General features: G+C 41.4%; 1 protein-coding gene across 1 annotated transcript; it reads left to right on the top strand.

The window, feature by feature from the left end:
* The first annotated feature begins 4,175 nt into the window (after positions 1–4,175).
* Positions 4,176–5,990, top strand: LOC100194505 (Y+L amino acid transporter 1 (Y+LAT1)-like). Its single transcript, NM_001139591.1, is given in 3 exon segments — positions 4,176–4,259; positions 4,719–5,262; positions 5,265–5,990. Coding segments are annotated over 2 exon segments (558 nt in total). The 5' UTR covers positions 4,176–4,259; positions 4,719–4,735; the 3' UTR covers positions 5,296–5,990.
* The last annotated feature ends 10,173 nt before the right edge of the window (positions 5,991–16,163 follow it).

Here is a 16,163-nt window from a genome sequence, read left to right as displayed (position 1 = left end):
ATTCAATGTGTAACTCTGTGTTGTTGTATGTGTCAAATTGCTACGCTTTATCTTGGCCAGGTTGGAGTTGCAAATGAGAACTTGTTCTCAAATAGCCTACCTGGCTAAGTAAAGGTGAAATAAAAATTCTAAACATATATTGTAACCTCTAGTTAAATGTTTAGCTATTATTAATATGTATTGATGTTTTTGTCATGTCCCAAAAAACGTATCACCGACACTCGCGAATAAGACCATACAAAGTTGATTCATTTAAACGATACATACAAAGTTGATTCATTCTTGTTTTTACGAAACGAACGATTCACTTCGAGTTGCAGTTCCTGACACAAAACGGTGCGCCTGGCACCTACTACTGTACCCCGTGCAATGGCACTTAAATCTTTTGTCTTGCCCATTCACCCTCTGAATGGCACACATACACAATCCATGTCTCAAGGCTCAAAAATCCTTCTTTAACTTGCCCCCTCCCCTTCATCTACACCGATTTGAAGTGGATTTAACAAGTGACATCAACAAGGGATCATAGCTTTCACCAGGATTCACCTGGTCAGTCTTTGTCAAGGAGCAGGTGTCCTTAATGTTTTGTACACTTGGTGTATTCAACTAGTAAGTTATTTCAAAAGTCATGAAATGTATTTGGTTGTAATGTTGCAATGTTGAACATCAAGGGTGGCCAACCATCCTCCAGGAGAGCTAATGGGTGTGCAGGCTTTTATTCCAGTCCCCCTTTAAACAAACCACATTTTAGAAATTAGCTGCTCAAGTGGACCTTGATAAAAATCGCTCTGATGTGTTTGAGCCGGGCTTGATCAAAAGCCTTCACACCCAATTAGCTCTCCAGATTAAGGGTTGACCACAGGTGTTTTATAGAGTTGCCTAACAGGTGTTGTACTTTGCGGGGGGTTAAGAGCCTTGCACAACCACAGGAGATGGCCCATGGGATCAGAGAGCAGCCGCCCAGTGTCGATACCACATTACACTTCGTTAAACGTACATAGAGGCTTCGTTAATTGTTGGTCATGGAAATATTGTTAGAAGTCATGGAAAAGTCCTAAAATTCCATCTGTCAAAAATGTGAATGAAACCTGTACTGTGAAACACTGTCATTCCACTATTAGCGCCAGATCCGGTATTTTATGGACATTTTCTGAAATTACAATGCAAAAATTCAAATGTGTAGCAAATCCTATGTGTAGCAACTTTCATATGGATGCATATGGATAAACATGAATCGTGAATAATGCTGAGTGAGAAAGTTACAGAGGAACAAAGATCATAGCGCCCCCCCCAAAAAAATGCTAACCTTTCACCATTACCATTAGCATTTTTGGGGGGGTATGATCTTTGTTCCTCTGTAACGTTCTCACTCATCATTATTCACTCATCATTCATGATTATCCAATACATTATGTCACGTCCTGACCAGTAAAGGGGTTATTTGTTATTGTAGTTTGGTCAGGACGTGGCAGGGGTGTGTGTTTAGAGTGTTTCGGGGTTTGTTGGGTTATGTTCTAGTATGTCTATTTCTATGTGGTGTTTATTGGGTTGACCTTCAATTGGAAGCAGCTGCTCCTAGTTGCTTCTAATTCAAGGTCCTATTTAAGAGGGGTGTTTTCTATGGGATTTTGTGGGTAGTTGTTTCTTGTTTAGCTGTGTGCCTGACAAGACTGTTATCGTCATATTTTTTTTTTTTTTATACGTGTGTTTTGTTTTGGTTTTCCTTCTTTCTGCCTATTAAAAAGAAGATGAGTATACACATTCCCGCTGCGTTTTGGTCTAATCCTTATGACACATTACTTACTATTAATTTCTATTGGTCACAGCATAATCCACAACACAACCAAAACAAATGCATCCAACAAGTTCCTAGTGTCCTAGGAATATGGGACCAAATAAACTATGACTACATTTAAATCACTATAAGGGAATTTGTACAAATACTTATTAGCCTTTGAATGGGGGTGGACTAGATACACAGAGTGCATATACTGTATTTCTAAACACTAAAACAGAGTTGGAGTCATTGCAGTTAAAGGTGGCACAACAAGTTGAGTGTAAGGGGGCAATTCATTTTTCACACAGGTGCAGTGGGTGTTGCATCACTTTGTTTATGAAATAAATGAAATAAATGAAATAAGTATGTAATTGTGTTATTTGTTCACTCCAGTTCCCTTTATCTAATAGGTTTTGGTTGAAGATCTAATAACATTCAGTATCAAAAATATGCAAAAGTAGAGACAATTAGAAAGGGGACAATTACTTTTTAAAGGATCTGACCCTTTTTTTCAATTTTCACCTAAATGACAGCCCAAATGTAACTGCCTGTAGCTCAGGACCTGAAGCAAGGATATGCATATTCTTGATACCATTTGAAAGAAAACACTTTAAAGTTTGTGGAAATGTGAAATTAATGTAGGAGACAATACAAAGAAAAAAAACATGCGCATTGTTTTATTTTTCCTTGATGTTTGAAATGGAGTAGAAAAGCTACAATGTATTATTCCAGGTTAGGTGCAATTTAGATTTTGGCCACTAGATGGCATCAGTGTACGGTGCAAAGTTTTAGACTGATCGAATGAACCATTGCATTTCTGTTCAAAATGTTGTATCAAGTCTGTCCAAATGTGTCAAATTGGTTTATTGATACATTTTCAAGTTCATAACTGTGCACTCTCCTCACAATAGCATGGTTTTCTTTCACTGTAGTAGCTACTGTAAATTTGACAGTGCAGTTAGATTAACAAGAATTTAAGCTTTCTGCCCATATCAGATATGTCTATGTCCTGGGATTGTTTTTGTTTGTTTCTTTCAGCCTCATATTTTCACTGATTGCCATATTATGAATCCATATTCCCTACCATGCCTGATTCCTTCTATACTAGAAGACATCTTGTGATAAGAGAGTTAGCAATGCTCTGGTTTCAATAGTGTCACGAACTGGCTCGAAGTCCGTAACAAAAAGGGAGACAACGTGGAGATAAGGAATACCAAAAATATATTTATTAACTGAAGTAACGTAAATACAATTAACAATGGTGTGTGTAGTCAGTCATCAGTAGTGTAAGTGAGTGTGGTTGCGTGCATAAATGTGATAATGAGGGGTGTTGAAAGGTGCCAAAGCAAACAAACAAAACAGCCACAAAAAAAATGCCACAACCAAAATCTGCCCGTCTGCATGGAGAGAGTCTCCTCAATGAATGGGGAAGCTGTGTATTTATTCCGGGACACACCCGGGCCCAGGTGTGTCCCATGTCGCTGACGACCCTCCCAGCTCCGCCCGCCGACATCCTAATAAGGAAAACAAGAGGAAAGAGAAAGAATACGGCAGACAGAGTGGGAGGGTCGTCACAATACTCCCTGTCACAGTTTCCCAAACTCGTTCCTCGGGACCCCAAGAGGTGCATGTTTAGGTTTTTGCCCTAGCACTACAGAGCTGATTCATATAATCAAGTAATCATCAAGCTTTGATCATTTGAATCAGCTGTGTAGTATTAGGGCAAACAAACAAAACGTGCACCCCTTGGGGTCCCGGGGACTGAGTTTGGGAAACGATGTAGTCAGTCACACTTGATATTCTATTTTCTTGTATATCACCTTATAAGACCTTCCATAATCAGCTTATGGTTGTACTCTAGGCCTCTTTTCTTCATTACCCCCACCATACTACTGTTCAGACATGGTATCATGACTTCCTGTGTACTGTCAATGTAAAATGTTTCCCTTATATTAGAGGTCATGTTTGTTTGTGACTGCCATGTTGCGAAAACTAAATGGTCGGGGGCCGTACTATGATAGATTTCATCATTCAGGTCTCGGCCTAGTCTTTACAGTACAGGAATATGCAGTTACAAAGTAATTCAAGTACACTTGAGTGGGATCAATGATGGGACTTGACTCCACAATAATATCCACGTAAACATTTTGGTTTGGTTTTACTCGGCCCAGTGAACTGCATCCCACGTTTATCTGGACTCCTTCAGGGCAAGAAGAGTGGGGGGAGGCTCTCTTTCTGAGTACCGACATTCTCCCGAAATAGCAGGAGAGAGGGCGTCATCGCTGGGAAAACAGCCGTTGCACTGGGATTGCAACACTGACCGTCCTGTTGCTACCTCTCAACTGTGTGAGCTCCACCAGTTATCTTAGAATCAGGAAACTCATCTTGTGGGGACATGACTGGTCGACGTTTGAGCATTCAGCCTTAGAAGAGGAAAATCCCTGATTCTCTGTTGTGACCCTTGTTCTCTTGTAGATAACAGGTAGGTGGTGCAGTAAATGTATATATTTTTTTTACTATCTTTTATCACTAGATCATTGGGTTTATCGATTTGTTTTCTACCCGTGACTTGAACTCTTTGTGTAGACGACCATGGTAGAGGAGACTTACTTGTGACCAGAACATTGTGTCCATTTGTACAATTACAATTGCATAGAATGTATATTTGACCCTGCCGAAGATCTAAGAGAGCAGGTGCTCTGGCACTCCTTTAGAGGACATGGCAGGAGAATTGTTTCGGTTTTAGTATCAGGGAGCCCCTTAGGCCAATCCAAACTTAAAGAGATACTTCACCCCAAAATCGAACAAAACTAAAGTGAAAGATTGGCGCAGTTTTTTTTAGTGTAATTGGTTTTGGAATTAACTGAGGGTGGGCCCTGTCTAATATTTTAATCGGAATACATTTTTATTAATTTGACCTTTAACTTCCTGTTTTCCTCAGCTCCACATTAAGGCAGAATGAGAGAGAAGCTGGCTGCCATGTCGCGATCGCTCTGCCCCGGCTCGCAGGCCGAGTCCAGCGACGACCTAAAGACACCGAATGGCGGCGAAGAAAAGATGCAAATGAAGCGCGAGATTTCCCTCCCCAATGGCATCTGCCTCATCGTGGGCAACATGATTGGCTCTGGAATCTTTGTCTCACCTAAAGGCGTCCTCATGCACAGCGGCTCCTATGGGCTATCGCTAGTCATCTGGGCTCTCGGCGGCATCTTTTCCGTTTTCGGAGCACTGTGCTATGCAGAGCTGGGAACCACAATCACAAAATCGGGCGCTAGTTACGCTTACATCCTGGAGTCGTTTGGCGGTTTCCTAGCTTTTATCAGGCTGTGGACGTCCATCCTGCTCATTGAGCCGGCCAGCCAGGCGGTCATCTCGCTGACCTTCGCCAACTATCTAGTGGAGGCGTGGTACCCCACCTGCCAGCCCCCCTACGACGCCATCCGCCTCATTGCTGCCGCCTGCATCTGTAAGGGACCTGCCTCTGTTTGTTTTTACCACTAACATTAAGTTACAAATGAAGACTTTATGGACCAGTTTCCCGGACAAAGATTTAACCTAATCCTGAACTAAAAAGCTATTTGTCCGTGTCCCAGAAACCGTGGGTTTTATCAATTTCTATTGGGGATAACTAGGGTCTAGTAACAATGACTATTTTAGGTAAAGACTCAAAACATTTCCAGAATTGTTCTTTGAGAGGCTTCTGGTAGAGGTGTGTCTATTCATGTCTGTCTAAACGTGATTGTGAAGAATATAATTGACTTGGCTCTATTTTTGGAATGAAGGGTGTTTTGGAAAGTTATTTTCTTTTTGTGTAATGGTACTGTATGTTTCTTTACTGGAATAAGGCCATATTCAGATAAACCACTCTCTTTAGTCACGCAAACACATCCTCAACTCAATGCCCAGTCAGAGCATTAAAATAGCCCTGCACCCACTTTGCTTTGTGCGGCTCCTCTTGGCCATCTGAAATTGGCACTGAGCTGGTATTTAGGTTAGAGAGCAGCAATGCCATGATTCAGCCACACTGTCCAGACTAGAGTTTCCCTCAGCCCAGAGACATCTGCCACTAATGCAAGAGAGGCTGACAGCCAGCATGAATCAACTACGATCTGTGTCTGTGGTTCATTAACCTAGTAACTACAGTGCTTGTCTGTGTAAAACAGGCCCCATTAAATGGTTATCTCCTGGTCAGGACATATAATTGGGCCCTAGATTGGTTTGACTGAAGTTTGGTTTCTCCTCGCAAGCACGCACACACACACACACACACACACACACACGCACACACGCGCACACACACGTTTGACTCATCATTATGGAGTGAGAGAGAGACACACACACACGCCATTAAACATGCCATTATTCTTTTTTATCCGCCAGTAGTGTGTCATCTCTGTTCCATCAGTTTCATGGCAGTGAAGGGATGTGAGGTGCTTGCCTTTCCCTCTGCTTCAGTTACCATTGGTCTCAGTTACACAAACAGTACAGATTGTTCTGTGACAGAGATCAGCTATTTTGGGATTTGGAAGGGGTAACTCAGGAGCACACAGATATTACAACAACAACAAAAAATCTATGTTCTACTTTTGTTCTGCTTTGTCCTTTTTTTTCTCTCCTCTACTTTGCATCTGTTTCCTACAACATATCATCTCTCTCACCCCCCCCCCTCTCTCCCTCTCTCCGCCAGGCATGCTTATCTTTGTAAACTGTGCCTATGTTAAGTGGGGAACCATGGTCCAGGATCTGTTCACCTACGCCAAGCTCATGTCACTCATCCTCATCATCATTATAGGTATCATGAAGATAGCCAAAGGTAGGAGAGATTGTGATGTGGAGGGGATATGGGCGGAAGATTCACTCTTTTCTTTTTTTTCTGCTGATTGTCGACTTCCTCCATGCCGTTTTTTAAAAATGGTTTGCTAGCTTGTTATTTAGCAACGTCCACTATAATCTGGCTAACATTTTCCGAGAATGTAGCACTGCTAGCGGAATGGCTCCTTCTGTTAGCAGCCATTTTAAAGCACGGGGAATAGTGAGGGAGGGCACCCCTTTATGTGGAAGAGAGAGCCCTTTCCCCATGCTTTTGAATGCATTGCTAACAGGAACAATCCCTTTTCACTAGCATTGCTACATCCTCCGAAACGATACCCTAGGGAATTCGACAATAAAATGATTAACATCCCTTTAAAGGGGAAATCTGCAGTACAAACAATAGCAAAGCATACACCCAGCCACAGTTTTGGTAAAAACTGAGGGATGAGGCTGAAGAAATGTAACCACACTCCAATTCATAGACAAAGCTATGGTTACGAGGACTGACTATCCATGATAGTATACTTTTGAGGCTATTTAGTGTTTGTTTACAATTATATTATTTACAAACAATGGAGCAAAATAATCTTTATATTTTTTAACTAAGTTCATGAGGCATTTAGAAGATACTGTATATAAGGAATCACTGGGCATATTGTATATCGTTAATTTAAAAAATGAATCACAAAAATGATTCACCAATCTCAGATTGCCCCTTTGAATGTTCAGAGTGACAAGGGGGAAAGAAATTGAAAGATACGCAATAGAAGGGATTAATGCTACTTTTCTCTTTCTCTCCGCCCCGTTTCCCTATTTCTCCCTCCTGCCTGTAGGAGAAACCCAGAACTTTCAGAATCCATTTGAGGGTTCCTCCACGGAGCCTGGGCCTATAGCTCTGGCCCTCTACTCTGCTCTGTTCTCCTACTCTGGCTGGGACACACTCAACTTTGTCACAGAGGAGATCCAGAACCCAGAGAGGTAATCTCCCTGTTTCCACATTCTTTTATAACTGTGCCATACATTCTCATGGCAAGTCTTACAAGGCATTATACATGCATGATTTTTATTCCTACTTTTTTTAGTTGATCGGATCTGTCTTAGCCCAGAGAGTGGTGGACATGTTAGCAGGCGTTATACACCCAGCAGGCGTTATACACCCAGCAAAGGATATATCTCCTCTCTTACACTCTCATAGCCTTCGTCCATTATGAACTCAAACATATTTCAGACTGTACTGTTTATCACTGTACCTCGTGCCTGGTTTAATTTGAGTTCAGCCCATATTCAGAGTAGCTGCGTCAGTAGTGTCATCCCCAATCAGCCATGCCCCCTTCACCCAACACTTTCTGCCCTTAGAGCAAAGACAACATCACTATTCATGATTGGACTGTATATTTGGATGGTGATACGATGATTACGCACCAGGGGTAAAATGGGAGCCATGCTCAAAGGCCTAATTTGGCATGGTGGTGAAGAAAGGACAAGGTTACGTCTTGAATAGAGACAAATGTTTATTTGCATTGGGTTTATTTATACTTGGGTCTATAGTACAAGAGTCCGAAAAATGTTGTTCAGGGAACCTTTTATAAGGGTGATGGATATTTTCTTATCGATGATAGCTTCTTTTAGTAACAAACAATCACCAGTTTTTCCCAAACATTTAAAATAAATATTGGTGTATAAGAAGTATTGAAAATGGCCTCATCCACTAAATGAAAATGATGGATTTGTTTCGCTGACCTATTGACCTCTTGGACTTCTTTATTTCTATAGGAACCTGCCTCTGGCCATTGCCATCTCCATGCCCATTGTGACCATCATCTACCTGCTGACCAACGTGGCCTATTATGTGGCTCTGGACATGCCCTCTCTACTAGCCAGTGACGCCGTCGCTGTGGTGAGAACCCTCTGACCCACGTGCTAAAAATAGGACCAAATATGAGGCTGTTAAGATCATGTGACTGGTCTCTGTGTTCGTGTTCTGTGTTGTTAGACAGTACTCCAGTACAATATATCAGATAACCCCGAGATGACCATTTTTAATAATTTCAGGAAATGTAGTTATTTTACTAGAAGACACGTTGTTGCGTGCAACATACGTGATAGCACTCTGAATTCGACGGTGTGTTTTAAATATAATAATTATCTACCTTTGATAATATACTGAACAAAAATATAAATGCAACATGCAACATTTTCAAAAATATCAGTCAATTGAAATAAATTGATTAGGCCCTAATCTTTTGATTTCACATGACTGGGAATAAATACCATTAAAAAGAAAATGGGCCTCAGGATCTAATCACGGTATCTCTGTGCATTCAAATTGCCATTGATTAAAAGCCATTGTGTTCGTTGTCCGTAGCTTATGCCTGCCCATACCGTAACCCACCGCCACCATGGAGCACTCTGTTCACAACGTTGACATCAGCAAATTGCTCGCCCACACGACGCCATACACGTGGCCTGCGGTTGTGAGGCCTGTTGGACGTACTGCTGAATTCTCTAAAACGAGAGGTTCTGTGCAACTTCCAGCGTGCGTTTACTGTGAACACTGAGGTTGTACCCGCTTTAAGTTACAGTTTCAGACAGTGGTCAAATTGGCTTTACAAAATAAAATGCGTTATTATTTCCATACCATTATTACAGAGAATCAGACAAATTATGCTACCCTCTGCTTATTGGCTACTTAGATTATTCAAGCCTGTCTCAAAATACAACACTGCCCCTTTAAGACCAAGCTTAGAGGGAACATTGGTTGGATGCTGCTTATGGTAGAGAAATGAACATTGGATTTTCTGGTAACAGCTCTGGTGGACATTCCTGCAGTCACCATACCAATTGCCATACCAACTGAACGCTCCAAGGCATTGTGTTGTGTGACAAAACCGCACATTTTAGAGTGACCTTTTATTGTGCCCAGCACAAGGTGCACCTGTGTAATGATCATGCTGCTTAATCAGTTTGTTGATGTGCCACACCTGTCAGATGGATGGATTATATTGGCAAATGAGAAATGCTCCGTAACAGGGATGTAAAAAATTTGCACAAAATTTGAGAGAAATAATGTTTTTGTGCATATGGACATTTCTGGGAACTTTTATTTCAGCTCATGAAACATGGAAGCAACATTTTACATGTTGTGTTTATTTTTGTTCAGTGTATTTTACTGAACCCATTTCATCTAACCCCACAGACTTTTGGAAATGCGGTCCTGGGACCGTTCAAATGGATCATTCCCATTTCCGTGGCCATGTCCTGCTATGGAGGACTCAACGCCTCCATCATCGCTGCCTCCAGGTACTGACCACATTTTTCTGAAGTTTAAAGGGATAGTTCACTTTTTTGAAGTTTTAGCTTTCTTTTTTTTTTTTACATGCATCTAAGGTGTTACTGTTTCATCAAAACTTTTTTAAGTTTGTTAGATGGTTATTCAGCAACCAATGTCAACAATCACCCAGCTAGCATAATTGGAGCATGTAGCATGATAGTGAAAACGTATTGAACTAGTTAGTGGTCATTGAAAGCCAGAGCTTTATCCCTTCAATGACTGGCAATGGACGTTATCTGAGATATTTGAAAGTCCTACAATCAACCTGTGGTTAGACCACCTCAGATATTAAAATCAAGTTTTACGTCCGAAGCGCTGAAACATTCCATTGTGGCCGCTGAATGCCCTGTCCAGGTTGTTTTTCGTGGGGGCGAGAGAGGGACACCTTCCAAACAGTCTGAGTATGATCCAGGCAGAGCGCTACACACCTGTCCCGGCCCTCATATTCAACGTGAGTGACATCACATCTCCATAGAGCATAATGCTCTCTTTTTGATATCTTACTGTATAGTATATCTCTCAGGTCACAAGTGCGGGCCATGGCCCACCTAAAGCAACCCAAAAGGAATCTGTGATCCATCTTTCGAGAAACACTAGTCTATGGTGCATTCGGATCAGACCCACAGTGGAATGTCACTGATCCCTGGGTTGTGTGTTCTTGCAGGGGTTGATGGGCTTGATCTTTCTGTGCGTGGAGGACGTGTTCCAGCTCATCAACTACTTCAGCTTCAGCTACTGGCTCTACGTGGGCCTGTCTGTGGCCGGCCTCATCTACCTGCGCTTCACTCAGCCAGACAGACACAGACCTGTTAAGGTAATGCTAGAAAGATTTGGTGTCTGAATTTGAGTCTGTGTGTTTGATTGGCTTGTCTCACTCTCTCACACACATACAGACGAGAGAGAGGGATGCCAATGGATGAGTAAACTTGCATCTGCGTAGTTGTGTATCATCACCGTCGTTTGACCTGCTGTATCCCGGCTAACCACTAGCTCCTCTCCACAGCTCTCCCTGTTCTTTCCCTTCGTTTACTGCCTGTGCAGTCTGTTCCTGGTCATCGTCCCTCTGTACGGCGATACCATTAACTCCCTCATAGGGATCGGCATCGCCCTGTCTGGAGTGCCTGTCTACTACGTGGCCATATACCTGCCTGAAGACAGGAGGCCCAAGTTTATATGCAGACTAAATGGTAAGGATCAAAGCTGTAGACACACAGACACAGGGCTGATTTCCCAGATACATTTTACGACTACTTCAGGACTTGAAAGCACGCTAAATGGAAATGTTTTTTTTGAAAGTGCTTTTTAGTCCAGGAGTTTTTGCAGAAAATTTTGGCAGAAAATGACCGTAACATATTCATATGCATCATAGCTAGAAAGTAACTGTCTTGGAAGTTTCTTGTGATTTTGAATTCTAATTCTGCCATTTCATGTCTGAACAAATATGATTTCAATTTGTGTGTAGCAGACTGGCGTGTCCACACATTTTCATGTGTTGCGGATTCATATGTTTAAGAATGAAAAGTTGAAAGTGTGACCTGGAAAAATCGAAAGATGTGGTATCTTTTTGAAGCATGTTAGTAAAGGGTGCTAAGTTGGAAGTCTATTAAGAACGCCTGAGTTTATGTGGGTGGCTGATTAACAAAGAGTGCCACTGTAGGCAAGAGACAGATATACACTGAGTGTACAAAACATTAGGAACACCTTCCTAATATTGAGTTGCACCCCCTTTTTTGCCTCAATACCTCAGAGCATGGACTCTACAAGGTGTCGGAAGCGTTCCACAGGGATGCTGGCCGATGTTGACTCCAATGCTTCCAACAGTTGTATCAAGTTGGCTGGATGTCTTTTGGGTGGTGGACCATTCTTGATACACACGGGAAACTGTTGAGTGTGAAAAACCTAGCAGCATCTGGCACCTACTACCATACCCCGTTCAAAGGCACTTAAATATTTTGTCTTGCCTATCCACCCTCTGAATGGCACACATACAGAGTCCATGTCTCAATTGTCTCAATGCTTAGAAATCCTTCTTTAACCTGTTTCCACCCCTTCATCTACACTGATTGAAGTGGATTTAACAGGTGACATCATTAAGGGATCATAGCTTTCACCTGGATTCACCTGATCAGTCTCTGTCATGGAAAGAGTAGGTGTCCTTAATGTTTTGTTCACTCAGTGTATTTACTATTGATGGTGACGGGAAGGATAAATTACTCCTTTTGGGGTTTTCAGAAGGTTATCATCACTGTAGCAACCGCAGCTCTGTCTGTTGTTACAAATTGATTGTTGTGCATCCTATGCATGTTGACCAGTGAACAACAAGTCCTCCGAGTGTAATTTGATTAGACTGTTTTTAGACTCAGTGGTTTGTTTTTGGCTGTGGCTCTGGGGACTAGGAGTATATCATTAAATGTGGTTCAAGGAAATGCCATGTTTGTCAGTCCACAATGTCACAGTCTGTCCCTGAGCTTTGCTTATCAAGCCCCAATGTGACTTAGTAGTCTGGTGTATCACATTAAAGAAACCACATATCAAAATGTATTTTTGGCTTTTCCAACGTAAACTCTGCCTGAACTCTTGTTTACATTTCTCTTTCTCTCTCCCCCCTCTCCCTTTCCTTGCCAGCCTGGGTCACCAAATACACCCAGATCATGTTGTACTGCTGTCTGACTGAACTTGATGTGGAACCAGAGAAGCTAGCAGACAGCAAAACTCAGTGAGGAGGCCTGGTGGCCCCCCTCTCCTGGCCCATGCCACGCATGATACACATGCCTGGAACACGAAACCTGACTGAGCCGTGCGTGGACAAAGGCTGCACTGAAGGGTTGGCTGGTGGGGGCACGATCCTTGCCCAAGTACCACATTGCATTCGCAAAGGCTTTCCATATCTTGAGGACAAAAGAGGAGCTGGTACTTGATCATGTGCGAAGAAACTGATAACTGTGGGATTATTCTTTTTTGGTGAACATATTATATTTTCCTATAAGAGTATGACTGCTCATTGTGTAATATGCTCATGGTAATATAATGTTATGTGCTTACCCATGTTCTTCTTCAAGTGTTTATACCTTAATGTTCCTCCAAGAGGTTTACCTACTTATTTCTTTGGATAGCACTTACAGTACATGTCCTACAGTTCTGACAGTCAACAGTCTTTGGCTTGTGTCTTTTTGTGCTGAGTCACTGAGTCACTTTGTGCTGAGTCACTAAGTGGTGGTCTAACAATGTTATGACTCACAAAACATGGCCGAATGGACCAATCAGTATGCTGTAAATTACATACAGTAGAACTAATCACATAACGCATGTATTAATTACAATATGAGCTCTCAAACAGGGATTTCATTATTAAAGTGTTTGGTTTTTAATTGCTCAATGATTATATTTCAATGTGCTAGTACCTAACACTGTTGTGGCCTACCATTTTATTTAGCTAGGCTTGGGCTCCAATGCAACCCATTTTTATCTCAATATCAAATCATTTCTGGGTAACAATTAAATACCTTTACGGTGACTGTTTTTCAATTAAAATGGACAAAAAGAAACAAGTAGCTTCTTAGCAAAGAGTAATTTCTCAAGCAAGAATTTTGCTCGGACTATCTGCAAGTGGTCTGAGTGGGGAGGGGAAAACTGAAGACTAGCCGTTATTGACAGAGGTTTGGAACTCTTTCTTATTGGTCTATTAACCAATTTACCACCTGGTGATGTCACCGGGCAGACCAATACGCCATCCCACCAAATCAGGCTGAAATTTCAGGCAGTCTTTTTAAACAGCTTTTTACACTAAAATGGCATTATCATAATTTTCACTATTTCACAGTATTATTCAAACTTCATAGTGCAGACGTATATATATATATATATATATATATATATATATATATAAAACACAGGAAATCACTTTTTTGATAACACTAGGCCTTCAAAGCTCTGAGTTACTCAGGTCAATAGCACTGTATATCACTTTTATAGTGGCCTGAATCATGTTATATTTGATGTTTTCATGAAGCTAGAGACTTAAAGTAGTCGTCAGGGCTATTTGCAAAGTATAATTTTCGAATCGTTTGGATGTTAGGCAATCTGGCACACGTGGACCACTGTCACAACTTTTTTCTCTCTGTTTCCTCAGCCCACCTCCCTTTACCAACCTTACTCTATCCCTCTCTCCTTCACTCCATTTCTTTTCCCTTGATCGTTATTTTTCTCTGTCTCTCTCTTCCTCGTTCTTGGGAGATGTTACAACACCTGATTAGGGTGTAGTTATGGCTTTTGACATTTTGATAAAGATTCGATTGATCCTTACCCAAAAGGTGTTCCATTTTACGTTCTTAAAGCTGTGATTAGTCAAATCATGTGTTGTTTTCTTGTTACCATCATTTTCTAGTATGAATTAAATATTGAATATCTATTTCCATACCTCTAATGCCTTTTCATTTCCAAGGCTCATGTTATGTCAAGAGTTGACCTGCTTTTAAACTGTTGTCTAATCAAAACATCTAATTACAGCATTTCACATCTTTAAATAATATGGTAGCTTCACTCCAAATCCTGAAAGGCATCATCCTCACACAGTGCAACTGGCACCGACTTGGGTTTGCTCCATTCAATCGTATTGGTCGCTGACGTTGATAACACACAAAACATGATTCACTGCTCTGCTGCTGTTTCCTATTTTCAGTAGCTTCAATCTCCACAACACTCAAAACTCGTATCTGCGACTGTACATCTCTAGATTTTATTGTTGGACATTAAGGATGGGGATTCCTTTTTTCCCCTTTGAGCAGTTTAATAATGTGACCATTTCTGTGCTAAATGGTACTTTACATAAACTTGATCATGATCACTGTATTCCTGATTCTTGTCCGGTCTTCCTGTCACCTACTCTCAGGCAGAGTATGTGAGCGGAGCATAGCGAGGAGTGGAGTGTACCTAATTTGACTGGAGTGTGGAGCGAGTTTCCCAAAGGCTGGAGCTTTGGCCTTCTTGCCCGCTCCAGTAGAGCTCACTTCACCAGCTCAGGGCATGTCCGGCCCATCATGCATTAGTAGTCTACTTGTGTGCTGCTATACACCCCTTGCTTTAGCTACTTTCGCGGAGTTCGCTAAATATTTTCATAAGGAAACTGATAAAACACACAGGTGCTAAATCAAGGTGACTTACAAAGATGAGGGAGTGGGGTGATGTGGTGTCCACAACTAAATAATCATTGTGGAATCTGAAAAGACACGTATCCCGAAAGCATGCTGGTGTACTTACTAATTGCACATGCTAACAGAAAGAAATGAGGTGGGTAGCTAGCTAAGTGTGTTATTGTAGCAAAGTATTTATAAACCCCAAAAAATCTGATCTCTAAAAAGTTTCGTAAATGTTCGTTCTATTATCTATACAATAGGCCATCATTGATTTTGGCCCAATAGGCCTGGCATATTACCTCTTTCAAGGAGCTTTCTGTTTTGATAGGGTTATCTTACCTAAAATCCGTTAGGTCTACCTACAGAAGAAAATTAAAAAAAACAACCAAGCATCCCTGCCCAGCCTGGCAAGATTTGCTCGAAGGGTGTTTAGCATCCCCAGTGGCTCTGGAAGCACTGAGAGGGTATTATCCGCTGCTGGCCTGCTCTCCAGGCACCATCGCATGAGCCTGAAGCCACAGACAGTGTTTCTAAAAATGAATTCAAAGTCACTAATAAACCTAATAAGGCATTTTTTGTTTAATTTGTATTTAATTCTAAGTAAGTCACAGCCGATATGTGCAATTTATGGACTATGCTAAGTGCTTAGTGTCCCTGCCAGCCTAGTGTCACACTTACAAATGTTTCACAATGTATTTCTTTTTTGGCTATAGACTTGAAATTATTTAACGTAAATAATTTATTTTTGTGCCTTCTTAGGATATCTGGCTGTCTGGCTCCTGACCTATAGTGTTCATATGCTTTTTACATGCTGTTAATATGACATATAGCCTATTTGAAATGACGAGCGCTTCTTACAGTCACCTTTTCCTGTTGTTTAATGAAATACTTTTCATTCAAATCATAAGGTTTGGTTTCAATACTTCAAAACCAAGTGGTAAGTAGTCACAAAAATAGATGGGTGTTGGTTAAATTGGGATTTTTAAATTGGGATTTTAATGAATGGAGTAAATTTGGAGCAGTAGTTTTTTATTTTCCTTTGAGCTAGGAGTTGTTTTTAGTGGAGCGGTACGCAACTGCTCCATGAGCGATGAGCGGGATTTCTGACTGC

This window comes from Salmo salar, chromosome ssa14 (assembly GCF_905237065.1).
Source record: "Salmo salar chromosome ssa14, Ssal_v3.1, whole genome shotgun sequence".
Classification (NCBI taxonomy): domain Eukaryota; kingdom Metazoa; phylum Chordata; class Actinopteri; order Salmoniformes; family Salmonidae; genus Salmo; species Salmo salar.
Note: the sequence above shows the minus strand (reverse complement) of the source record. Positions and strands in the feature narration are given on the sequence as shown.